This window comes from Marmota flaviventris, chromosome 5 (genome assembly GCF_047511675.1).
Source record: "Marmota flaviventris isolate mMarFla1 chromosome 5, mMarFla1.hap1, whole genome shotgun sequence".
Classification (NCBI taxonomy): Eukaryota; Metazoa; Chordata; class Mammalia; order Rodentia; family Sciuridae; genus Marmota; species Marmota flaviventris.
Window position 1 is genome coordinate 45838031 of NC_092502.1, and position 27942 is coordinate 45865972.

General features: G+C 33.6%; 1 protein-coding gene across 2 annotated transcripts in view; it reads left to right on the plus strand.

Moving 5' to 3' along the window:
- Ap3s1 (adaptor related protein complex 3 subunit sigma 1) overlaps window positions 1-27942 on the plus strand; it is an 82263-nt gene that overhangs the window by 43518 nt on the left and 10803 nt on the right. For both annotated transcript variants that reach the window (XM_071612200.1, XM_027941131.2), the window contains exon 4: window positions 13185-13256. In XM_071612200.1, the coding sequence (XP_071468301.1) occupies window positions 13185-13256 (72 nt within the window). The remainder of the gene's footprint in view (window positions 1-13184; window positions 13257-27942) is intronic.

A 27942-nucleotide genomic window follows, 5' to 3' on the forward strand; every position in this document is an offset into this window, starting at 1 on the left:
TCTTTTGATGTAGAATCCCTTAAGCAGTATGAAATGTCCTTTATCTCTTTTCACTAGCTTTGGTTTGAAGTCCACTTTATCTGAGGATGGAAACCCCTGTTTATGTGGCCCATGTGAGTGGTACATTTTTTCCCACACTTTCACCTTCATTCTATGGATGTCTTTTCCTGTGAGATGAGTCTCTTGAAGACAGCATATTGTTGGATCTTTTTACTTTTTTAATCCACTCTGTCAATCTATGACTTTTAATTGATGAGTTTAGGCCATTCACATTCAGGGTTATTATTGAAACATAATTTGTATTCCCGGTCATTTTGGTTTATTTTTTATTTTTAACTTGACTTGGTTTCTCCTTTGATTGAACTAAAAATCATTTCACTAGCAAGGCAACCATTTTTTTAGTTTCTAAGGTTATCTATTGACTTCAGAAGCCTTGGACAGATCCTGAGATTAATTCTTTCCCACATACTAATGAGGATACTGTAGCAGGCACTCCATTACATAGATATAGGATTGGTCTCAAAACCCTTTTCCCTAGGTCAAAGTCTCAATAATATGACTTCCCTCTAGTGTCAGAAGACAATACTACCATTATGGCCAACAACACAGCTTCTGCTGTGTGTTTTCCATTTCTTTTGCTTTTTTGAGATACTCAGATGTATTCCTCCTGGTTTCCAAAGACACATAATGACTTTTCATTTGGTTCTTATTTTTATGTTTTCTTTGAATTTTATCATCTGATTTAGGTAGATGAAATTCTGTCGCCCTGCCAACTGGACTAGTTTATAATTCCCATAGATTGAATTTATGTTCTCATGGATTTGTCTAGCTGTATGGTTAAAGCACTGTAAAACCATTGAGAATTTACTGAATGTACTTCAATGAATGCTGTGAGCCACTTTTTTGTTATTTTTCTATTTTAAAGGAATTTGCAAATGGGATATTATCTGTGAAGTATAAACATTTTAAATTTTTGCTATATAATTTTCTATATTTTTCAAAAAATGTAATTTCTTACTTCCTACATTAAAAACAAAGTACTATTTTTTGTTGTTATTTGAGGGGTATAAATAGTAAATAAGAAGGTGAGTTCTGCATTGAGACCTTTTAGATTAAATTAGGACCCTGCCATTTACCTGTTAGTAGTTAACTTTTTGCTTTAGATTACTTTTCTGCAAATGGTTGTTAGTAAGAGTAAGATTACATGAAGGATCAAGTAAAATAATCTATTTAGAACACTTGCAACAGTGACAATAATATGTATTTAATTTGTTAGGTTTCTTTTAAAAACAAATCACGAAAGAGTCATTGATGTAAACTCTTTCAGAATCATTATGATGATATAGAAGGTAGATGGTCCTTTCAGCAACTCTTAATTTCCTTATATTGAAGCCAAGAGTTGAGTACGTGTTAGGTACACAGTAAATGTTTATTTTTACTAATATTGGCATGTGAATGTCCATAAACTCATCATAGGCTGAGTTGAGTGCTGTTTACACACTTTCAACATCATACTTTAAAGATTCCAAATAGAACATTCAACAGTACCTATTGGAGAATGACATAGGTAGGCTTCATTCATAGCTATTGTTCAATTGATTTGGTTTTAAGTTCAACCTATCTTCCTTACCTCTGTTGGTATATTCAGTATTTTAGTGGTAATTTTTTGTTTGCATGAACTAAATAAACCAAGTTGTATTTCTCTAGAACATTTTGCTGGTGACTAAAAAGGTTTTTCTAAGGTCTCTGGGAACACTATTAGTATTCTTAAATCCATGGCTCCTTTTCTTGCACTGAATAATTTCTCTGTCATAAAACATGTCAATTTAACCCTTTTTAAAAAAGATATTCATACATTTTATTTTATTTTTTTACCTTTTTAAAAAAATTTATATGACCGTGGAATGCATTACGATTCTTATTACACATATAGAACACAATTTTTCATATCTCTAATTGTATACACAGTATATTCACACCAATTAGTGTCTTCATACATGTACTTTGAATAATAATGACCATCACATTTCACCATCATTTCTAATCCCATGTCCCTTTCTTCCCCTCCAGCCCTTCTGCCCTATCTAGAGTTCATCTAGTCCTCCCATGCTCCCTCTCCCTATCCTACTATGAATCAGTCACCTTGTATTAGAGAAAACATTTGGCATTTGGTTTTTTGGGATTGGCTAACTTCACTTAGCATTATCTTCTCTAGCTCCATCCACTTACCTGCAAATGCCATGATTTTATTCTCTTTTAATGCTTAGTAATATTCCATTGTGTATATATGCCACATTTTTTTAAAGAGATAGAGAGAGGGGGGGGGGATTTTTTTAGTATTTATTTCCTTTAGTTTTCGGTGGACACAACATCTTTGTTTGTATGTGGTGCTGAGGATCGAACCCGGGCCGCACGCATGCCAGGCGAGTGCGCTACCGCTTGAGCCACATCCCCAGCCCCTGCCACATTTTTTTAATCCATTCATCTGCTGAAGGGCATCTAAGTTGGTTCCACAATTAGCTATTGTGAATTGTGCTGCTATAAACATTGATGTGGCTGTGTCCCTGTAGTATGCTGTTTTTAAATCCTTTGGTTATAGACTGAGGAGAGGGATAGCTGGGTCAAATGGTGGTTCCATTCCCAGTTTTCCAAGGAATCTCTGTACTGCTTTCCATATTGGCTGCACCAATTTGCAGTCCTACCAGCAGTGTATGAGTGTACCTTTTTCCCCACATTCTCTCCAACACTTATTGTTGTTTGTATTCATAATAGCTGCTATTTGGACTGGAGTGAGATGAAATCTTAGAGTGATTTTGATTCGTATTTCTTTAATTGCTAGCAATGATGAACATTTTTTTTATATATTTGTTGATTGATTATATATTCTCTTCTAAGAAGTGTCTGTTCAGGTCCTTGGCCCATTTATTGATTAGGTTATTTGTTTTTTGTGTGTGTGCTTAGCTTTTTGAGTTCTTTATATGCCCTAAAGATTAGTGCTCTGTCTGATGTGTGAGGGGTAAAGATTTGCTCCCAAGATGTAGGCTCTCTATTCACCTCACTGATTGTTTCTTTTGCTGAGAGGAGACTTCTTAGTTTGAGTCCATCCCATTTATTGATTCTTGGTTTTAATTCTTGCACCAAAGGAGTCTTATTAAGGAAGTTGGGGCCTAATCCCACATGATGGAGTTTAGGGCCTATCTTTTCTTCTGTTAGACTCAGATCTCTGGTTTTATTCCTAAATCCTTGATCCATTTTGAGTTAGTTTTGTGCATGGTGAGAGATAGGGGTTTATTTTCATTTTGTTGCATATGGATTTCCAGTTTTCCTAGCACCATTTGTTGAAGAGGCTATCTTTTCTGCAGTGCATGTTTTTGGCACCTTTGTCTAATATAAGATAATTGTAATTTTGTGTGTTAGTCTCTGTGTCCTCTCTTCTGTACCATTGGTCTACCAGTCTGTTTTGGTGCCAATGCCATGCTGTTTTTGTTACTATTGCTCTGTAGTATAGTTAAAGGTCTGGTATCGTGATGCCTCCTGGTTCACTCTTCTTGCTAAGTATTGCTTTAGCTATTCTGGGTCTCTTATTTTTCCAGGTGAATTTCATGATTGCTTTTTCTATTTCTATGAGGAATGTCATTGAGATTTTGATCAGGATTGCATTAAATCTGTATAGTGCTTTTGGAAACATGGTCATTTTGATAATATTAATTCTGCCTATCCAAGAGCAAGGTAGATCTTTCTATCTTCTAAGGTCTTCTTTAACTTCTTTCTTTAGGGTTCTGTAATTTTCATTATATAGATCTTTCACCTCTTTTGTTGATTCCCAAGTTTTTTTTTTTTTTTTTGAGGCTATTGTAAATGGGGTAGTTATCCTCATTTCCCTTTCTGAGGATTCGTCACTGATATGCAGAAATGCTTTGATTTATGGGTGTTGATTTTATATCCTGCTACTTGCTGAATTCATTTACTAGTTTTAGAAGCTTTCTGGTGGAACTTTTAGGGTCTTCCAGGTATAGAATCATATCATAAGCCAATTTGAGTTCTTCTTTTCCTATGTGTATCCCTTTATTTTCTTTATTCTAATTGCTCTGGCCAGTGTTTCAAGAACTATGTTAAATAGAAGTGGTGAAAGAGGGCATCCCTATCTTGTTCCATTTTTTAGAGGGAATACCTTCAATTTTTCTTCATTTAGAATGATGTTGGCCTGGGGCTTAACATAGATAGCCTTTATGATGTTGAGATATGTTCCTGTTATCCCTAATTTTTCTAGTGTTTTGAACATGAAGCGGTGCTGTATTTTGTCAAATGCTTTTTCTGAATCTATTGAAATGATCATATGATTCTTATCTTTAAGTCTATTGATGTAATGAATTGCATTTTTTATTTTCGTATGTTGAACCAACCTTGCATCCCTGGGATGAATCCCAGTTGATCGTGGTGCACAATCCTTTTTATATGTTTTTGTATTCAATTTGCCAGAATTTTATTGAGAATTTTTGCATCTATGTTCATTAGAGATATTGGTCTGAAGTTTTCTTTTTTTGATGTGTCTTTGCTTGGTTTTGGAATCAGAGTGATATTGGCCTCATAGAATGAGTTTGGAAATGCTCCCTCTTTTTTCTATTTCCTGAAATAAATTGAAGAGTATTGGTATTGATTCTTCTTTAAAGGTCTCGAAGAACTCGGCTGTGTATCCATCCAGTCCTGGGCTTTTCGTGGTTGGTAGACTTTTTATGGTGTCTTCTATTTCGTCACTTGAAATTGATCTGTTTAAATTATGTATATTACCCTGATACATTTTAACCCTTTATAATTTCATGTATTATTGTAGAGCAGCAGGATCTATTTCTCCTGAATTTTAACAATTTCCTAAACCCAGAAATCAATTATTTTTTTTTAACTCAGAAACTCCACTTAAGGATATATTTTGGCATCTATTTTTATTTTTTCTTGGGCACATTTTTTGCACAAACAAAGGGATAATGTAAAATTAATGTGTAAAATTAATATTGACATATATTGAATGCTTTCTTTTATGAAATGTTATTCTGATTCTTTTTTTTTTTTTTTTTTTTGGTGTGAAGGATTAAACCCAGGGTGCTTAACCACTGAGCCACATCCCCAGCTCTGTTTATTTAGACAGGGTCTCACAGTCCTGCCTTAGCTCCCAAACCAACAGGCATTACAGGTATGCATCACCATGCCTGGCTAAATTCTTTATATTTATTCATTTTGTCACTTATTATTTATTGTTACTTATTTATTATTTACTGTTATTTGTAACTCATTGTTACATTAGAGTAGCTCCTTCCCAGGGGGGGAAAAATGTTTAGGGTAAAACAGTGTATTCTGTGTTAAATTTCTAGTGGCCTCATATATCTTATATTCACCATTTCTGTGTTTTTTCTCCTGTGGTGCTGGAAATTGAACTCAAGGTCTTAGACATGCTGAGCTATATCCTCAACCCTCAGTATTCTCTTAATTGCATCATTTTCTCTTGAGTTTGATTTAATCTCAGGTTGTTTTGTTCAGATACATGGAGTATACCATGTATATGTACAGACAGCCTCAGTATGTAACAGGCTATACCATCCACTTTTGTGGACGTATACTGTACAATGTTTTCCCAATGAAGAAATTGTCTAATGATATAATTCTTAAGATATAACCCTTTGTTATTAAGTGATATGTGACTTTCTTTAAGTACTTTTTATTTTATTTTATTTTATTTTTGTGTGGTGATGCTAGAGTTCGAACCCAGGGCCTCATGCATGCTAGGCAAGCATTCTACCATTGAGCTACATATCTAGCCTCTTAAATACTCTTAAGTACCAAATTGCCTTTCTGTTACCCTTTGGTGCCTGAGTATATAGATTTTTTTTTTAATGAAACACAGGAAAAATTCTGTTGATTTAAAAAAAAGAACAGGAAAAGGGAACTCTTTTGGGTTCAGGCTGTAACTCACTAGTAGAGCGCTTGTCTAGCATGCATGAGGCCCTGGGTTCAGTCCTCAGTACTAGGGCAGGGCAGGGGGTGGGGTAGGAATCCTTTTTATGTATAGATGTGACATTTTTCTGATTAGCTTTTATATTTATGTTGAAGCATTATTAATTTTTGGTAATTATTAAAATGAAATAAAACTTAAAAAAATATGATTCTTTTAGGAAATTGAAAGACTAATGGGAGAGTAATTCCTCTCCCATTAGTCTTTGAATTCCTTGAGGCCAGAGATTAAGTCTTTAATGTTATATGGACTTTAGTGGCTAGTTACTTGATAGATAACCTGTTAAGAGTGAAATTGGTTTGGAACTCTTATCATTCTTTAAACGAAACACAAGGGGGTGCTATTTACCATGTCTTTTCTAGATTTACCTCTTTCTTTTTCCTTATAAAATTATAATACAACAGTAGTTTTATTATTATTTTTGTCCTGGTTAGAACTCCAAGAAACTTTAAATGTTTTACATAATTTCATAAGTTTTAGGAGTATTTGTTTTGTATTGGCCTTCTCCATGTAACATATGAATTTTTATTTGCCTTGTGGGCTCTGGGTTTCTAATTATATTAAATAATTTTTGCTAAATCAAAAGAAAATGAGTGGAAAATTGTTTGCAGAGGTCTTTGATTTTTTAAAAAAAAAAAAACCCTGAACTTAGTATTATGCTTCAAATCTTAAAAATTCTTTTTTGTAAATTAAGAACATGCAGTTATAATGACATTTTGCTGCAAGGCACTTTTTTTTTTTTTTTTTTTTTTTTTTTACTATGCACATTTTTCATAGTTACTATTTTGGCTTAAATATGGGCAGTGTGTTTTTCTAAGCCAACAAGAAAACCACCCAATTCTGGTAGCTCGAGCATTTAGTTACCTTTCTTTCATATCAGTTTTTACCAGGAGAATAGACTTTCCTATTTGTTTTAGTATTTATTACAGTCATCACATTTTGAGCAGCCAGATACATAATACTGGGTGCTGTTTGTTAGCTATCTTCAGGAATTGTGCTGGGTATTCTATCTAAATGGTTTAACTTAATTGTTGTGATAATCCAGAAAGTTAAGTAGTTTTTTCACTATTTTATAGTTCTTATATTTTAAAGAAGTTAAGTAAAGCTCAAGGCTATAAAGATAGATAGCAGCACAGCAGGAATTTAAAGCCAAGTCTTTAGATTCAATGCATATGTCTTCATCTTTCTACCATATTGCCTTTGTAGGCAGCCCATGGTTTTGGCCATTCTGAGTTCACTGGTGGCACACTTAGTGTTCTGAAGAATATTTTTTCTTTTTTTTTTTCCCCAACATAGTATGTTCATTTAGTAAATTATGATAATGTTCTATTAGTACATGTAAGTGAATAAAAGCAGTGGAACTGGTGAAGGAATACTGGAAATTCTGTTCTGATAGTAATCTTTGTTCTGATATTAGTAAATTATTTTAGAATTAAGGAAGACTATGCACACTATAAACAAAAATTAATTCCAGATGGATTTGGTACAAACATGAAAACTAAAATAATGGAACTTCAATTTTCTTTTGTGAAACAATCTTCCTGTCCCTATTGTAGGCAAAGTTTTCTCAAGTTGAGCATTAAAAAAATATTAACCATAAAGGGGAAAAACATAAAAATTGGGCTGTATTGGATGTTAAAACTTCTTTCCTTCCAAGAATACTTATTCGGAGAATGAAAGGCATGTCACAGAGTAGAACAACATATTTGTAATATGTACATATAACAAACGACAGTATCTAGAGTATATAAAGAATTCCTATATATCAATAAGAATAAGCTAAACAGACCAATAGAAAAATGAGCAGAAGTCTTGAATAGGAATTAAAAAGAAGTTATCTAAATGGCTAATAAAAGTGAAATGGTTCACAGTCTCATTGGCTATCAGGGAAATACAAATTAATATCATGATCTATCTACACACATCCATGAATAGGACTAAAATTACAGTTGACAGTATATGTACTGACAAGAATCTGGAACAACAGGAACTTTCATATACTGATATTTTGAGAGTAATTTTATTTAGTTTGAAAATCTATTTAGTGCATTGTATGCTGAACCTGAACACATTACTTTTTTACTCAGCAATTCTGCTCTAGATATACATTCAGTAGGTTCATTCATTAAGACATAAGGATGTTCTTAATTGTACTAATTGTAATAGCCCCATATTGCATAACCAAGTTTATGTCAGTAGTAGAATGGATAAACAAGTTGTGGCATATACATTCAATGGCATATTGTATGAGAATGAGCAAGCATTTTATTATGTAATAATGTGAGAGAATATTACACACAAAAAAAACAATGAATAAAAGAAACCATTCACAAAAGAGTACCAATTATATGATCCCTTTTAAATGTGATTCAGAAATAAGCAAAAGATTCTGTAGTGTTAAAAACCTTTGATGGGTACCGATGGATGATGAGTGGGGCTTTGGTAGTGTTAGCAATATTCTAATATTCTTGATTTGGGCTTTAATTATTCAGATTATGTTGACTTTTTGGGAATTTGTGGTGGTGTATAGTCTTATAATTTGTGTGATTTTCTGTATGTATGCTATACTTCAGTAAAAATTTATTAAGGAGAGTTAGAAGTTAAATGGCTTTACTTACCTAACTTTTAAGTATGATTTTATAAATTAGCATTGAGATCATTTTTAAATTAAAGACTTTCAGAAGTAAATATGCTTTTTCTTTTTTCTATTTTAAAATTTTTATTTGTTCTTTTTAGATACACATGGCACTAGAGTGTATTTTGACATTATACATACGTGAAGTATAATCTTCGCATTCTTGTGGTTGTACATGATGTGGAGTTACACTGGTTATGTATTCAAATATGAACATAGGAAAGTTATGTCTGATTCATTCTACTGTCCTTCCTATTCCCATCTTCTCTCCCTTCCTTTCATTCCCCTTCATCTAATTCAGTGAACCCCCTTTATGTGTTAGAATCTGCACATCAGAGAGAACATTAGGCCTTTGGTTTTTTGGGTTTGGCTCATTTCACTTAGAGTATGCCATAATTTCGTTCTTCTTTATGGCTGAGTAATATCCCATAGTGTACACATACCACATTTTCTTTATCCATTCATCTGTTGAAGGGCACCTAGGTTGTTTTCATAGCTTGGCTATTGTGAATTGAACTGCTATAAACATTCATGCGGCCGAGTACTGTAGTATGTTGATTTTTCAGAATGGCTGTACCAATTTACAGTCCCATCAGCAATATATGAATGTACCTTTTTCCCCACATCCATGCCAACATTTATTGTTACTTGTATTCTTGACAGTTGCCATTCAGACTGGAGTGAGATGGAATCTTGGTGTAGTTTTAATTCACATTTCTCTAATTGCTAGAGATGTTGAACGTTTTTCATATATTTGTCGAGCATTTGTAGTTCTTTTGTGAAGGGTCTGTTCAGTTCCTGTGCCCATTTATTGATTAAGTTATTTGGGGTTTTCTTTTTTGGTTTTAAGTTTTTTGAGTTCTTTATCTTGGAGATTAATGCTCTGAGGTACAGGTGGCAAATGTTTTCTCCCATTCTGTAGGCTCTCTGTTTCCATTCTTGATGGTTTCTTTTCTTGTGAAGAAGTTTTTTAGTCTGAATCCATCCCATTTATTGATTCTGATTTCATTTTGCTTTAGGAATCTTGTTGAGGAAGTCAGTTCCTAAGCCAATATGTTGGAGATTTGGGCCTACTTATTCTTCTAGTATGTGCAGGGTCTCTGGTCTAATGTCTTTATCCTTGATCCACTTTTAGTTGAGTTTTGTGCAGGGTGAGAGATAGGGGTTTAATTTCATTTTTTTATTTTACATATGGAATTCTAGTTATCCAAGCACCATTTGTTGAAGAAGCTATCTTTTCACTAATGTATGTTTATGGCACCTTTGTCTAGTATGAGATAACTGTGTTTAGGTGGGTTTGTCGCTGTGTCTTCTATTCTGTACTATTGGTCTTCATGTCTGTTTTTGTGCCAATACCATGCCTTTTTTGTTACTATAGCTCTGTAGTATAATTTAATGTCTGGTATTGTGATGCCTCCTGCTTCACTTTTCTCACTAAGGATTGCTTTGGCTATTCTTGGCCTCTTATTTTTCCAAATGAATTTCCTGACTTAAGTATGTGCTTTCTCAATGGGAAAAGTTTTCTTCTTCTTATTTTCCCCAGGAAGTTAATATTTAAGTGCTTTATCAGTGATCAAGCAACATTTCATCAATTTAGTCCTCATAAAGGAACCTGTTGTATCAGAATGGAACAATGTATAGAAGGAATGAAGTTGTTTCAGAGATCATGTCTACAAAATTTCAGGAGAAAAAAGATGAAGTTGGGAGTGTGGGTGGCTGCTCAATAATATTTGTTTTCTACCGCAAAATTGCAGTAATCTAAAAACATGAGGCCCAACTGTTGTAAAAGAAAAAGACAAACTCATTTTTTCCCCTTTATTTAACGTAGTTACTCAGCACAGTATTTCTGATACTATGTGTGTGTGGAAATGCACACGCTTGCGCGCGCACACACACACACACACACAAACACACACACCTAGCAGTTGTGCAGCAGATACTAACTAGGTGTCCTATTCTGCCAATTCTGGAGATAGTGTCATATCCCACAGGTTGAGGACCACAAAACTACCCCCTAATACAGATACCAGTTGCAAGTAGTAGATTTTTGTGACCAGTACTTATGACCAACCAGCAATAAATTGAGTTTTGATTAATTTGCTAAAGCAACTCAGAACTCAGGGAAACACATTTACCTACTTATTATAAAGGATATTACGAAGGATACAGATAAGAGATGGATAGGACAATGTTTTGTGGGAGCAGTGCAGTTTCCAACTCCTCTTTGTTGTAAGCTATCTGGAAGATCCCTGAATCCAGTTCTTTTTGGTGTAGATAAGTAGATATGATTGATTAAAAAAAATCATTGGCTATTGATGCTTAACATCTTCACCTCCCTGAAGATTGGAAGGTAGGGTGGAACTGAAACTTTCAAGTCTCTAATCAAGAGATTAGTTCTCCTGCAATCCCTGTCCCCCATCCTGAGGCCATCACGGAGTCCCCAGCCATTCGTCTCTCATTAGCATAAAAAGAGATATCATAGCCAGGTGTAATCCTGGAGGCTGAGGCTGGAGGATCACAAGTTTAAAAACAAGGCTCTAAACAACTCTGAGAGACCGTCTCTAAGTAAAATACCAATAGGGCTGGGGATGTGGTTCAGTGGTCAAGTGCCCTGAGTTCAATCCCTGAGAGAGAGATCACTTTGGAGATTTCAAGGGTTTTAGGAGTTCTGTAAAAGGAAGAGTACCAACAGTAAGTTTCAGAATGCACCTGTGTATTCTTTACTCTTGATTATCTTAATAACTTACCTGCTTCTCACAAATGAAATTATGAGTAAAACTATGTACTGTTGTTGTCTTTCTCCTAGTGGCTGGTCTAAGTCCAACTGTAGCCTGCAGGTTAAGTCGAGGCTGCTGCCTATTTTGATAAATAAAGTTTTTTTAACATAACCATGCTCATTTGTTTAGAGGCCCTTAGACTCTAAGGGCCTCAATGCCTAAAGTATTTATTGTGTGGCCTTTTGCAAACTTTGCCAACTTCTGGACTAGGACAATGTTAATTATAGTCAGATGATAATATAGCTACATTTTTGAATTGTCTTATTCATCAACCTAAATGACAGGAAAGAACCCTGGATTGTGTATCTGTGGATATTAGACTAAGGTTGGAGCACTTAGAGCAGGAAGACTACTCTTTACTCCTTGCCCTATAAGCTCACCTTTGTGTAGGATGATCATAATTTTTAGTTTGCATAATAGATATTGGTAACTGTTTCTGTTTACTCTTAATATTGTCCCAATATAGACAATAAAGTCCTGGTATAGTCACTCTATCTTGTGAAGGCTACCACTGAGAGGTGTGATGGGAATAGAAATGGAATGCAATAGTTAAGAGATGACCATTGCATGGTAGAATTTAAGAGATTATTTTATTAAGGTTTGTTTCAAGGGTCTCCATGATTTGTTAAGGTTATGAGGGCTCAGAAGTTGCTATATACTAATGGTTATGATTTCTTATAATGAAAGGATCTACAGAAAAAAATCAGCAGAGAAGTCTGGAAAAATCATATGGGACATGCTTAATTCCTTTAGGAATATGTGATGATGAGTGCAAAGTGTTCCCATTCAGGAAAGCTTATCCAGGCTTAGGTGTCCAGGAATTTTATTGGGTGTCAATCACATAGGTGTATACTACCTGCAGGACTGATCTTGGTTATTTAAGCTCCAGACCCCCAGAGAAAAAGCCAGGTGTTCACCAATCTGCTACATCAAGGCCCAAGATCTCAGGAATACAAAAAAACACTCTTATTAGGTAGAACATTCAAAAGCTTATAGATTAGTTCTCAGGAGTTGGCCAAGGTCTAGTCCTAAAAACAGGCCATTTGGGGAAAATGTGTAGGGTTTGAACCTTGGTCTCCTGACTCTTCTCCGCATTATATAATGTTTTTTCCAGCCAGAGTTTAAGCCCAGGTAAGTCTGATTCTAAGGTCTAGACTCTTTTCTGCATGTAATTTTTAGTGGTATTTTATACTGATTTGCTAATTAAAAATTTCATCTTTCTTGATAACTATTTCTAATGAGATTTTCTTTCCTGTTTACCTTAAGATAAGGAGCCTGTATAAAGTACTTTTAAAAAATATTTTTAAAATAAGAAATGATGCTGAGATTTTTTGGTTTTAGTAATTTTTAGAAAAGATTGTTTTTATATTTATATATGACAGTGGAATGCATTACAAATCTTATTACACATATAAAGCACAATTTTTCATATCTCTGGTTGTATACACAGTATATTCACACCAATTCGTGTCTTCTTACCTGTACTTTGGATAATAATGGTCATCACATTTTACCATCATTAATAACCCCATTCTCCCTCTCTTTCCCTCCAATCCTTCTTATATTTGTACATTAAAAAGTAGCCTACATGTAGCTTACTTGAAGAAGTGTTTTTTTAACTTTATATTTAATACAGTTTTTAGTTTTAAAATGGAAAATGTGATGTATAATTAGAAAAGTTTTGGTTCGCAATTAAGAATTGCCTGCCTTATAGATAATAAATTTGAATATACCTACCCAACATTTTTTCTTTTGTTTTTTTCTGTAGGTATTCGTGGAAACCTTAGACAAATGTTTTGAAAATGTGTGTGAACTGGATTTAATTTTCCATGTAGACAAGGTACTACTTCTATATTGTCAAATCTCAACTTTTAAGAAAAACATAAATCTGTATTTGTCAATGTGAAAATGAGTTTAATGAATAATACTGTTTTTATTCCATTATTTATTATTTAATTCATAAATATTTTTATCATGAGCTGGGTACTGTGCTTGGTAGTGAAAATTCAGACCCTAAAGAGGTTTTGCATCTAATGCAGGAAAAAATGGCTTTAACAAGTGTGTATAGTGTTACTAGGAACACACATGAACTATCTGCCTATGTCTGGGAGAAAATAATGGAGGAAATTACATTTAAACTGAATTTTAAATAATTAGTAGATATCTTACCAGTACGAAAAGAAAGAATGACCCTACCAGCAGAGACAATATATAGGCTTTTTTGTGAGAAGTGAAAGAGGCCTGATTTTGAAGAACGATTAGTGCCATTGACTTTGTACTTTATTCTGAAACAACTTGGTGCTTTTAAACAAATTTCTGTTGGCATTATTATTTTGTTGTTGTTGTTGTTTTGGAAGTGTATTGGCAAGAGATTTTTTTCCTGCATTATGGAGGTTGAATCGGTAATGAGATTAGATAGGGAAGTCGAGTAAGAATCTCTTGGAAATTCCAGAAAAAAATGAACTAAAGCACTAAGATGGGGATGAAAGAAAGAATTGATAGGACTTGATGACTTATTGAAAGCTGAAGACGAGAAAAAAATCTTACTGCGGTTTCTAAACAATATTGCTGGGTATTGGTAATACAGAATTTAGTAGGAAGAGATTCTACTTAGGTATAGGGTTTTATTTGTATTAAGTTTGCATAATCTGATTGATCTTTTTGAACGATTAAGCCATTGAATAAAAATTATAAATAATAAAAAATTTTAGCAAAACCCAAAACATTGGCTTTATTGAAGTGTAGTACATATATATTAGTAGTCGGCAGTTATAAGCATGTGGTTAACTGAGTTTTGGCAAATATATGTAGTTAGGTAACCACTACCACAATCAAGATATAGCACAAGAATGCTTTTTTTATTATTATTTGTGATAATCAAAAGAATACAATTTTTAATTTCTCTTTTACTAAATGATTTGATTTTATATATGAACTCACTTTGAACAGATAACTTAATATTTTTAGAAATCTACTTTTAGTGTTCTGCTTTTCTCTAATATATCTCAAGTTTTTTTCACACTTAAAAAGGCTACTGTTGTTTTCAGGTCTTAGGGCTCACAGTATTCAAAATTATGTTCCGGCACATAATTAAAAATTTAAAATGGCTGCTCAAGTCATCAGCTTATGTAATATATTAGCAGTTTTTAAGAAAATTGAAGATTGTCTTATGAAGTGTGGTAGTAGTAAAGTTCTTATATTTGTTAGTAGAGAATGAAAGCTTTCCTTAAGGAAATTAAGTTCTCATATCTAATATATATGACATACAATGTTTTTAAAACTTCTATTTTATGTTAATATAATTTCATTTTAGATCAGAAAATAAAGATGAGAAAAATAAGTGAAGCCATCTGGATACCAGAGATTGCCTAGTGTTAGCATTGTAGAATATATATATTTCTAGATTTTTTTGTACAAATGTACAGAAACAAATGTATCTTTTAAAAAAAGTAAGATGGGAACACATATATTGTGTATATATTCTCCTTTCATTTAACAATCTGTTAGTGTATTGGAACCTGCCAAAATTAGCTGTGTCTCTTCTCTTTGGGCTGAGCTCTTGTTTTAATTTTTTTTTTTTTTCCAATGTATTGAGATAGGTTTCAGGATGCCAAGAGTTAGAGACTAGTCAAGTAGATACTTTCTGTCTCAACCTTTTCTGTCCAAAATAATGCTAGCCTGAAAGTGGGATTGTTTTCACTTTTAAGCAGCCTTGGACTTCCATCTGTTAGGGATCTTCTCACTGGCTTAGCTCAGTTTTTTCTTAGAGGTAAATGTAGAGTTTTGCATACCATCTCAGGCTGCTTCTGAGCTACAACTCAATGGATGACAGGGAGAAGTTGTAGAGAATTCATCCCCTTAGTTTAGCACTACAAACATGGATCACTAACTTTGTAGCCTCCAATATAACTGTTTCCATGTGGCCTTCTACCTAATCCCTAAGCCAGTGTTATGTATTTTCTTTTATGATGGTTATCAGTTTCTCATTAAAAAATCTTTATTAATTTCTATATCGGTCACAAAAGCTAACATTCACCCTGAAGTAGTAGAACAGACTACACACACACACACACACACACACACACACAATTAGTTGGGTATTCAGACTGGTGATGCATGAGAGGATATGAAAAGTTTATTACTCAAATAATGAGGTTTTATGGTAAGAGCAGGGAACAATTGGCTAGGAGTTTTATGGTAGTTAGGGATGAGGCTGGAGTAAAAGTTTTTGCATATGGGTCAAGTTTTGTGTGATTTAGCTTTCCCATCAGTGCAAAGGAAGGAGAAACCCAGGCCTAACCAGCTTGTCCAGAAGTAGACAAAAGAGGAGGGGAGGCTGATGAGGCTCAAGGGCTATGAGCCATCAAACATCAAGAATGGAGTCAGGTGGCTAGGACTGGGGCTCAGTAATAGAGCTCTTGCCTACCATGTGTGAGGCACTGGGTTCGATCCTCAGCACTGCATATAAGTAAAATGAATAAAATAAAGATCCATCAACGTCTAAAAAATATAAAAAAATAAAGAATTGAGTCAGCATCTTTATTACACTTAAGTTAATGCTTTGTTAATAACCTCTACAATCTTACAAATATGGATAACTTGATTTACTTTCTTTTTTATACTACATGTCCCTTTTAAGATTGCTGAGAGGTTCTGCTTATTTTCTCAGCTGAGTTATCTGCACATGTCCTGAAAAGTAAGGCTCTGATTGGAAAATGCTGGGTTGTTGCCACTACTTGGGACAAAAAAAAAAAAAAAAAAAAAATCAGGTTGATTGAGCAAGAAAGCTGAAAATTCTAGGATGAGCTTGGTTTGAAGGGTGTATGAATTTGACAGTGGCAGCTTTGAATATATTTTCTCTCTCTGATCTGCATTCTTCCTCCCACTCACCTATGATCAGAGAAGGAGATCTAATTGGTGGCATAAGTGTCTTCCTACCATTGAGGCAGGGGAAATTTAGACTTAAGAGCAGAGTGTTTTCTTCTAGCCTGATTTCTTGTGAGTAAGGAGTTTTGACAACCTGATCTTAAATCACAGGCCAGAGAGACCTTTTCTTTTCACTTCTAAAGGAGTCTAGCCATTACTAATAGCTTGGTAACTAGAGGACAGTCGCATAATTGAGACTGAAATTAGAAGATCAGATGGAGGAAATAACCTCAAAACAGGACTAAAAGATGAAGAGATAGAAAACATGAAGGAAAAGATTAGAGACTTTGAAGAGTACATTTACTGTATATTGTAAAAGTATTTTGAAGATCTTATCCACTTGGGAGAAAGGAGATTAGGGAATAACTAGAGCATTTTAGTAGGAAAACAAGATTTCTCAATGGTGAAGAAAGACTTAATATTTGTTTTACAAGTAATAATAAAATCTTATGTGTTCAATTAGTAGAGAGAGGCCAGACAGTAATTGTTAATGGAAAGTTTAAGTACATTAGAATCTCTTATTTAAAAGGGAAGGAATGAAACAAATAAAATGCAACCAAACTAAGTATATTAAGGAAAAAGAGAAAATATAATTAAAAATATGAATATTAATACACTAAAAGTGATTTGAATGAAATAATATATTAAGGCAGAAATGATGGGTTTAAAAAGCACAGTTTATATAGGAAAGGAGGGATAAATTTTAGAGTATTTCACTTTATATTTAACAGTTTCCCTAATGGTTTGCTTTCCTAATACCCACCAAACATTATAATTGATGTTATTAGTGTCCTTGTGACAGAATTTTAATTAATTTTGATTTATTTTAATCAAATGCTGATATCATTCCTTTTGGTGCTCATACTGTCCATCTTTGACCCATGAGAACTCCCTTCAGATTGTCCTCTGGGTTCTTTTAACTTGATCCTACACAGATCTTGATGGCTGCTTTGTGTTCTGTTACAGTTAGATGTTCTAGACTTGTTTTATTCATTCCCTTTTCCAGATGAACCATCGTGTCTTCTAGTAGCCCTGGTTCCTTTTAGCAGGGAGATAATATATTGAAACCATAGTCTTCAGATGTTCATAATTACAAGGCTGGCCATTGTTTTAGGCCTTTTCAGTGGATGGAGTATCTTGTATATTTTCTGCTCCAGACCTCAAACAGCCATTTCTCAAAGAATCTTGGTTCCTCTTACTGGAAAAGGATGTTCAGAAGTGACCATGTGGGCACCATGTTTGCTTATTGCTATGGAGGTGATGGTATTCCTGGTTCTTAGTGTACTGAGCTGGAAAATAGATTTATATGTACACATGCCACACATACAAAACTTTTAAAAAAATTTATATGTATTAAAAGTCATTGCAGTAGGGCTGTAGCTCAGTGGTAAGGTACATGTTTTAGCATTCATAAAGCCCTGGATTCCATACCTAGCACCACAAAACAACCAACCAAACAAGCCCATTTAGTTTTTAATACTTCACCATCTAGTACAACACTACATAATTTATTCTAGCCTTCTTTGCCATATTTGCAACTTACTTTGATTATCATAAGTATTTTTATTCCCATTATTCCCATTATTTTTTATGTGTTTTACTCAGTCTTTCCTTTCTGTAATCAAACTCCTGATAGCTTAGTGTCAGTATGCCAGTCTCTATCCTTGTCTCCCAGCACAGAAAATTGACCACAGAAACACCATCTCCTACCCTGCCTGCTAAGCAAGTTGTTAAAAAGTTGATTTCCCAACTGGGGTTGTGACTCAGTTGGTAGAGCACTGGCCTAGCATGTGTGAGGCACTGGGTTCAATTCTCAGCACCACATATAAATAAACGAATAAAATAAAGGCCCATCAACAACTAAAAATATATAGAGAAATAATTTTTTTAAAGTTTACTCCCAATAAAGAAGGAAGAGAAAGAAGCGTCTGTATAAGTGTTAATCCTGATAAAAATTGCACTGAATAAAGTATAAGTAGTGACCCAAGTGATTAAAAAAAAACTTTATAAAATTTTAAGAGGAAATATCACAAGAGTTTCAATGGATAGGTTTAGTGATATAGCAGACATATTTGAGTAAGTAGTACACATTATCTATAATGAACCATAAAGAGAACCCCCCAAAAAAAGAAAAAGAGGAAAATGTGAAAGATAGCCTTTGTATCATAGAGGACAGAGTGAGAAAGATCTAATCAACATTTATTCTTTGTTTGAGAAAAAGAAAATAATAAAACAGATTCATTATCTGAGTTTCTAAAGTCTGATATTTTCAAGAATTAATGAAAGATAATAATCTGCAGGTAAAAGAATCACATTAGACTATATAGAAAGAAACCTGTACTTAGACTAATGATGGCAAAGTTGGATAAAAGAGAAAGAGCTTCTAAAAGCACCTAGAAATAAAAGATAAATTTCCTTCACAGGAGACATAATTATAGATTGACAACCAATTTCTCAGTAGCAGCAACAGCAGTTAGAAGACATTGTGTTCAGTGAAAATAACTGCCAAATTGTGATTCTGGAATTGACAAGAATATCTTTCAAGAATATGGAGAAAACAAATAATGAGGAAATATGCCACCAGTAGGTCTTCACTAAAGGAAATTCTAAAGTGGGTACTTTGCACAGAGGAGGTCAAGCGATGAAGGAGAAGCATATTAAAAGATGAAGAGTAAAGAAAGCGTAAATCTGTAGATAATCTAACTGAACCCTGATAGCTATAGCCTTTGTGCAATTAAAACAAGCAAAAAAAAAAAAAAAAAAAAAAAAACTGTAATGTTAAATATAAGTGAAAAATAACACATAAGCCAGAAGGTGTAGAAATAGAGCTGGCATATTCTGAGGTTTTTGTTTCTTTGTTTCTTTGTTTAATGGACACCTGTGTCTTTCATAATAAATAAGCAGCTCTTCAGGATACAGAATAGAAAATAGAACAGCTTTCTAGTTCTTTTAGTCATACCTAAATATTTTGCATTTTCAAATTTTATCTGTTACTTTGAATTGTTCCCCCCTGCTTTCCTTCACTCAGTTATTAGTAAATGTCTTCATTATTACTATTGCCACTATTTTATATATTTTCCCTTGCTATTTTTTTTAAAATACTACCAGAATTTTGATAGAATGATAAAATATAGTCCTAGATTCCTTTTGGATTTTTTTCAGAATCTTTATACGTTGGAGTTTCTTTCATAATATAATACTCAATAAAAATATAGGGTTTTTGGGGGGTGGGTAGTCATCTTTTACTAGATCCTTTTAAATTGAATTAATCTCAAGATAATATTAGTCAAGGGTTGGGAGATTTAGCTCAGTGGCAGAGCATATACCTAGCATGTGCAAGACCCTGAGTTCAATCCTCAGCCCTAGGGGGAAAAAGATAATATTAGTCAAGTTACTTATAGAACTGATTTTTTTTGGGGGGGGGTACTAGAGATTGAACCTAGGGGCATTTAACTACTGAGCCACATCTCTAGCCCTTTTTGTATCCTTTTATATTTTATTTTGAGACAGGGTCTTGCTAAGTTGTTGAGGCTGGCTTTGAATTCATGGTCCTCCTGCCTCAGCCTCTCAAACTCCTAGGATTATAGGAGTGCGTCACCATGCCCAACTTAGCAAACACTTTCTTAAAATTAAAAACATAATTAAGTGTTGGGCCCAGTGTGCATGCCTCTAACGCCAGAGGCTCAGGAAGCTGAAACAGGAGGATCTCGAGATCTCAGCAACAGCGAGGCACTAAGCAACTCAGTGAGACCCTCTTTCTAAATAAAATATAAAATTGGGCTGAGGGTGTGGCTCGGGGGTTGAGTGCCCCTGAGTTCAATCCCTGGTACCTAAAAAAACATAATTAAGTAAAAATTTTGAGTTGTGTAACAGTTTGATATGTCCAATATCTTCTTGGAAAACAATTACACTGAAATTTTAAATATTTTTTTTAGAGAGAGAGAAAAAGAGAGAATTTTTTAATATTTATTTTTCAGTTTTCAGTGGACACAACATTTTCATTTTATTTTTATGTGGTGCTGAGGATCGAACCCAGCGCTCTGTGTTCCATGTGCGTTACCGCTTGAGCCACATCCCCAGCCCTAAATATTTTTTTATTTAACAAAATTCAGGTAAAGATATTTGGAGATATATTTTAGAAACTAAGCATTTTCTTAATATCAGTAGTGACTTTAGTAAAACCCAAAGACACCCATTTTCTTATTAATATTTTTCATCATAGCTTTTATTTTATCTGTTAACTCTTACAGAGCTAAAGAAGGATGAAAAAATACCATATTTTGAGATCCTAAGATGCATATTTTATTCCATATTTTAACATTCTGAGGTTAGGGTACATATTATATTCTATAACTTGTAATGATTTAATTGGCCATATTTAATTGGTACAATTTTTTTTTTTATCATTGGTGGTAGCATGGTTTTGAAGAAATACCAAAATATGAAGAAAAATATTTAGATCATTTACAATTGTAAATGCAAGTTTTCATTAATTATCAAATGAGTATATATGTATTAAAAACATTTATCATCAGATTATTTAGAAAGGTCATGACTTACAGAAGCAAATAAATAAGTAATTTAAATTAATAATTTAAAATAACATTTAGCTATTCTGTCTTAATAATAACAGCATTGTGCTTTATTAGTTTTTAGAGTAGATTTACCACTCTGCTTTGGTCTCATTTTTTCTTAACTCCTATTTAGTTTCCTTGTGTAAACAAAATGAAATGTTCTTTGCAAAACACATCTTAAAATATTTATTGAATGCTTAATACAGAAGGATTATGTGAAGGACGTGACTTATCTCTGTCCTTAAATAGTTTCATGAAGTTTAATGTCTGTTTGTCTCTGTCTTCCTCTTACCTTCCAGAATTTAAAAAAAGAGAAATTAGTGTTACCTAGTCAGATATTTTACTATTTTAAAATTACAACAGTAGTATTTTGTTTAGAAAGAGTCAAATAATACTGAAGACTATTTGATCAAATATGAACATTTTCACCTTGTTCCCCTCTCCTCATACCTACTTACTGCTACCCATACTGCTTCTCTGAAGTTTCATCTCTTAAGTTTAATCTCTTAATGTTTGAGCTAGGGTAGGATTCTAGACTTTTTCTCTATGTTCTATGCCGTACTTTATTTAAACTCATCTATCTCTAGATCCTTTAATATCAATGCATAATGTTGTCTTTATTTTTAAGGCAAGTATTAAATAGAATGTACATACCGTATTTTGTTTGACCACCCCATAGTCAGGTGTTGAAATAGTAAAATTTTACACTGTGGTATTAAGGACCTCATTTTTAGCTAAAATTATAGCAAAGTGCATAGCTTTTAGGCTGTGAAAATGGGTAATAATGTAATGAAAGGAATCTGTATAATAGGATCTTCTACTTTTCTTTATCCTTTTTCAGATTCTTGATTTGGTCTAGTGGAGGGCTTCTGACTGTTTAAAGTGAAATATATGTGATTAACTTTTGTTCTATTGTCCAATGACCATGTATGTAGGCTTTATTCAAGTGTTTGGAAGCATTCCATCTAAATATTTAATAAACATTATTTACTGATTGTGGGGTAGTGAAAACTAATTAATACAAGTAAATACCATGTTCATTTCTTTTGAATTTTAACTTAATTGACAAAAATAACTTTGAAAAGAAAAAAGTTTACTATTTATTAGATACCCAAAATGTGCTTTATATAAATATTAATAAAATAATATTGAGATCATTTAGTCTTTAAATATAGTTTTTTTAAGCAGAAGTTTCCAGTTTCTTCATAGACACACTTAAAGTGGCATGCTTAATTTTTCTTATCAACAACAAATATTCAGCTCCTTTGTGCTACCTTATAAATAACTTCAATATATGCATGGCCACTGCTTTAGTTTAGGCCCTTTATATTGTTCCTCTGAATTACTGCTGTGATCTCTCTTACTTTTTTGCAAGCTTTTTTTTTTTTAAAGTAATAGGTGCACATGTTAAAAGTTTTTCAAAAGAAAACTATAAAATAAAAGGTGTTTTTTCACTCAGTCCTTTAGTCTGATCCTTAAGATAAGTGCTATTAAAAGGTATGCATGGGTGCCTTTCCAAAACATTTCTGGACATATCCAAGTTTGTAATCATATAATTTTTTTAAAAAAATCTCAGTGGGAACATATCATTGGTATCGTTTGATTCCATTGGTTTTTACTAAGTGGTCGTATTTTTAAAAATCTATAGATTTCTTCTATTTTTAGTTTTATGATGATTAGAGTCCCCATCATATATTTTTGTATTTTTTGGTTATATGTTCTTGTCAACACAGTTTCATTGATCATTTTTGTACATATATCAGGCACCAGTTTGTTTTTTTTTTAATTTTAAGTCGGCTTCTCATTCTCTCCTTTTTTTTTACAGCATATTTATTTTCTTATAGGAAAGAATATGTATGTATGTATAATATGTATGTATGTGTAGTATGATCTCACTAGTGTAAATTAGTTATTCATACACACACATAATAAGTTTAGTAGGAGGATGTATAAGATACAGCTAATTGAATATCTTTGGATAGAGAGACCTAATAACAGATGCAGAGTGTGTTAGAGACTATGATTGTTGACACAAATTTCTGTATGGCTTAAATATTTTATCATTTGCTTGTATTGCTATTTTTTTTTAAAACATAGAAATGAAACTCAGAAGTTATGTCTATGTTCAGAAGTAGCTATGTGGTGGGTAGATGGAGCATATATTTAAAACATACATATACAGTAGAAATACATTGTTAATGTGATATTTGCCATTCATAAAGAGCAGGCTGTGCCTTGCCCTGAGTTACTTCAATTTGAATACAAATGCTAAGGTAGAGTGACTTGGCACCTTGTTTGTGCAGGTAGATAACCTCTTGATGTTGGGCACACAAAACTTATTGCATTGTCACAAGTCATAAGTCAAAGACTGATAAATAACTTACCTGTGCTAACAAACAGTTGTCATCTGTGAACTTACCAAATTGAATCAGGGGCACACAGACCCATGATTCTCAAGATCAACTAAAGAAACCAGGCATATGAGCTTATCAGGAACATCAGACCAGTGGGTGATATGATCACCTCATCCAGAACCCATAGAAGGAATGGTATGCCTGAGACTATGAGATGGCTCACCCATCCTACCTTCTGGTTTAAGTATCATGGCCTGTGCCCAAAAGATCATCATGGCAATGAACTGGCTCTGTCCCAATTCTTCACCTCATTCCCCTTCCATTTTAATACTACTCACTTGGAAATTTCCCTCAGGACCCTTTTGCCTTGACATCTCACTCTTGGGTTTGGGTTTTCCCTCTTATATGAACCACCTACAGTGATTTCATTTGTATGGGCTCTATGTTTTTACTCGCCTTTGTTTTTCCTATGCCTATTTTAAGTCTTTTGGCCATCTTACCTCTTTCTCAGCCTCTCTGTGGCCTAATAACAACTTTTTGAAGTATGATGTGTGAAGTATGAAGTATTAATGTTATAGATATTAGTAATTAAGATTGCAGTGGAATAAAGAACTTGTAGTTGCCATGGTCAAGACTGAGAAACTGAATATAATATGTCCAGTGACAGAAGAATTCATGTTCCAAGTGAAATCAGGTGATGAAACTGACATAGCTCATGAATTTATTGATATTCAGTAAATTTGTCATTGTGGAAAGACAAACATATCAGTCTAGAACAATGACATAACTTGCTCACTGCACTATTTTCTTAGATAATTGAGAACTTGTAAAAATTCAGAAAAAGGGTAAAAACTCATTTAACTTATCTTAGCTAAATATCCAAATAGTTTAACATATGAGTTTAATATAAAGATGTTACCACTCTGTCCTTTTTATTTCCACAAAAATCTGTTTTAAATAAAATTACAAACTACCAGACTCTTGTCAACCATATAAGTTAGGACTGAGCTAAAAGCACATTCTTTGTCATTCTCTTTCTCTTATTTAAATTTATAAAAATTCTTTCCAGTTCTTGGAACATGAATTCTTCTGTCCCTAGACATATTATGTTCAGTTTCTCAATTTTTCCTCCTTGTGACATATATCACTGTGGATACTATATGCTTAATAATACTGGAGTATTCTTCTAATGAATAATTCTCATTTGGTTCATGCTTATCCCCCTGAATTTTCATATTCTGTAATGTTTATCACCTCTTCATTAAGAATACTGTCTTTAGGCATTTATTATCCTTATAATTGTGATATTGTGATGTATAGTAAACACACACACACACACACACAACAAACACATTCAGATATATATACTCTTTGTCCATGAGTTCCATCCTTGACTTCAACCAGTTGTGGATCCAAAATAATTTTTATTGCATCTATATCTAACATGGACAGATTTTTTTTACCATTATTCCCAAAATAATGCAGTATAACAATGATTAACGTGACATTTGCATTACATCAATTATTATATGTAATCTAAAAATGATGCAAGTACATGGAAGGATGTGTAGGAAGATGTACCTAGATTATACTTTTACATTTTATTCAAAAAACTTGAGTTTCTGCTTTGGTTTCCTTAGGTGTCCTGGAACCAGCCTTCTCCCTACCCCACCCCCAGGACACCAAGGGATGACTGTATTTGGTCATGGTTCTCTTTTCCTGCCAAATAGCTCTTGTAAACCTTGGAATCTCCAGAGTGATGACTGCCTTTTGTTTATTGGTAAGATGACTGGTGCCCTGCAGACCCTAGTTACCTTCAGGATGGGGTGGGGAATGGTCATCTGAAAGACCATACATAATCAGGGTTGATAATTTCAGCTTAGGAAGAGAGACTGAAGTTTTAGTTGATCACCAGTGGCCAAAGATTTAGTCAATCTTGCCTACATAATATAGCTTTTATAAATGCTAAAGGACAGGGTTCCTAGAACTTCCAGATAAATGAACACATGTAGGTTCCTGGAAGATGGCGCACCTATAGTGGGCAAAGCAGCTCTGCAGCCCTTCCTGTACTGTTAACTCCCTGTCCATCTCTTTATATCTTTTGTAATATTCTTTATAATAAGCCAGTAAGTATAAGTAAAGTGCATTCCTAAGTTCTGGGCTGCTTTAGCAAATAGTTGAACTCCGAGAGGGGGTAGTGAGGAACCCCAGTGATTTTAGCAGCTTTTTCACTGCTGTGACTAAATGATCTGACAAGAACAGATATAGAGGAGAAAAAGTTTATTTGGGGGCTCACAGTTTCAGAGGTCTAAGTCTAGACAGCTGGCTCCATTTCTCAGGGCTTGAGGTGAGGCAGAACAGGGCGAAGAGTATGACAGAAGGAAGCAACTCACAAAATGATCAGGAAGCAGAAAGATTCCACTCTCCAGGTGCAAAATATATACCCAAAGGCACACCTCCAATGCCCCACCTCCTCTGGCCACACCCTATCCACTTTCAGATACCATTAATCCTAAGGGATTAATTCACTGATTGGATTAAGACTCTCAATAATTGTCATTTCTCCTCTGAACTTTGTCTCACACATTAGTTTTAGGGGGACACCTCACATTCAAACCATAACACTCAGTGTATAGTCAGTCAGTCAGAAGCATCTAAAATAGAGGGCTGATTTGTGGAACTGAACCCTTTCCCTTTAGAATACAGTGAGCTCTGACGGTAGATGATGTCGGCATTGCATTGAATTAGAGGACACCCAGCTGTGTTGTTGCGGAATTCATGCTTGCTTTGATCATATGGGAAGAACTGCACCACCCACCCACCTATCTCTCTCTCACACACACACCCCTATCTTTGGTCACAGGAGTGTAGTTGAGATTATAGGAATAATAAACTTTGTCCCTCCTCCCCTTAATAATAAATAGGATAACTCACTGGACCCTACTTTTCTATTTTCTGTCTCTTCTGGATTTCTAAATTTGCTGTCCTAGTTGTTTTTGCCTTGAGAATCAATTTGCATCTTAGTTCCTATCACTTAAATTGACACATATTCTTCAAATTTCTTGGGCATTACCCCCATTTTTAGGCCACCCATATTCTAAACCTGCTTGATTTTTCCTATAATACTGAAATGTATAGTTTTTTTGTTTGTTTGTTTTTTACTAATCTATCACTTGTGTTGTGGGATGTTTCTGGAAAAGCAGTAGTGCAATATATATAGGTATAAGAAGGTCATGAACCCACAGAGAGACTGAGCTAAGGAGGTAGGGAAATTGCTGCAGTTTTATAAGCCTATCAATTGTGCTTTCTCATAAGAATTTGTTTTACAAAGAAAAGGGGTGGTTTTACTTCTAAAGCAGAAATTTTAATGAATATCTATTCATTGGCTCTAGCCTTTCTGAACACTTTTCCTCTACCTATTAGCAATTAATTAAGTTAATTTTATTATATGTTTAATCACCTTGACCTTTAATCAATTAGCTATATCAATTACAATCATTATTGTTAGTGAAGAAAGCAGGGAATTGGACTTGGGTAGCTTAGACTTAGGTTTGAATTATTGGTTTGCCAAATACTAGATCATGTGCCTCAACTGAACCAAATGTGAGAATAAAATCATATCACATAAGTATAGCATCAGAACATTTCTTTAAAAAATGATATCTAGTGCAGTATTGATGGTAGTAGAAGTGATAGTATTTAGCACTAGTTTTAAAAAAATTGTGGTTTCTGATTTGGTTTTATTTCCTGGAAAAATGTAATTTATATAGATCTTTCTTCAAAATTTGTACATTTGTTCATCTTTGTAAAAGGAAAAGTGAGTAAATGATAGGATAGTTTTAGTTTGAAATCTTATACAAGAATTAAAATTGAATAATATATTTAAAGCTTTTCTTAATTTTTAAAAAATACATAATAGGTCCTATGCTAAGCGCTTACATGACTCATTCATTTAATTGTTAGGCTAACCCTAGAAGATACCTATACTGTTTTCATCTCTATAAACACTGTATTGTTTTTGTCTGTTTCGTCAGTAAGGTAACAACAGACTCAGAAGTGATGTGACTGCTGAAGTTCATACAAATAAGTGGTAGAGTCAGTATTCATACCTATATAATTTTGGAGTCTGTACTCTTAACCTTATCACATTATGTTTTTGAAAAAAATTGTAGCACTGTATACTATCTTATGGAACTTATTTCAGCTCTGAATTATTTAATTTTTGTCCAGTAAACACTATGAAAAAATATCTGGGTTATATTTTTACTTTTTAATGGAAGACACTATTTTTAGTCATTTTCAGATATATTTATAATAAAAGTTCTGAATATTTATATGTAGAGTGTTTTGAGGGTACACTATTAAATTACTTACAATAAAAAGAAAATTCTTTTTTTTCCCAGTGTGTTCATTGTTTTTTAAATTGCCTACAGTATAATATTGTAACCTAACAATTATTAACTAAGAATCTGATATGAAAAGCCTTCCTATATCATTTTTTGAGTATTAAATATGACATTATTATAGGTAGGGGAATTACTGCACTTTTATGAGCCTTATCAATTGTGCTCATAAGAATTTGTTTTACAAAGAGAAGGGGTATTTCTACTTCTAGAATAGAAATTTTAATGAATATCTATTCTTTGGCTCTGACCTTGAATGTAATATCATT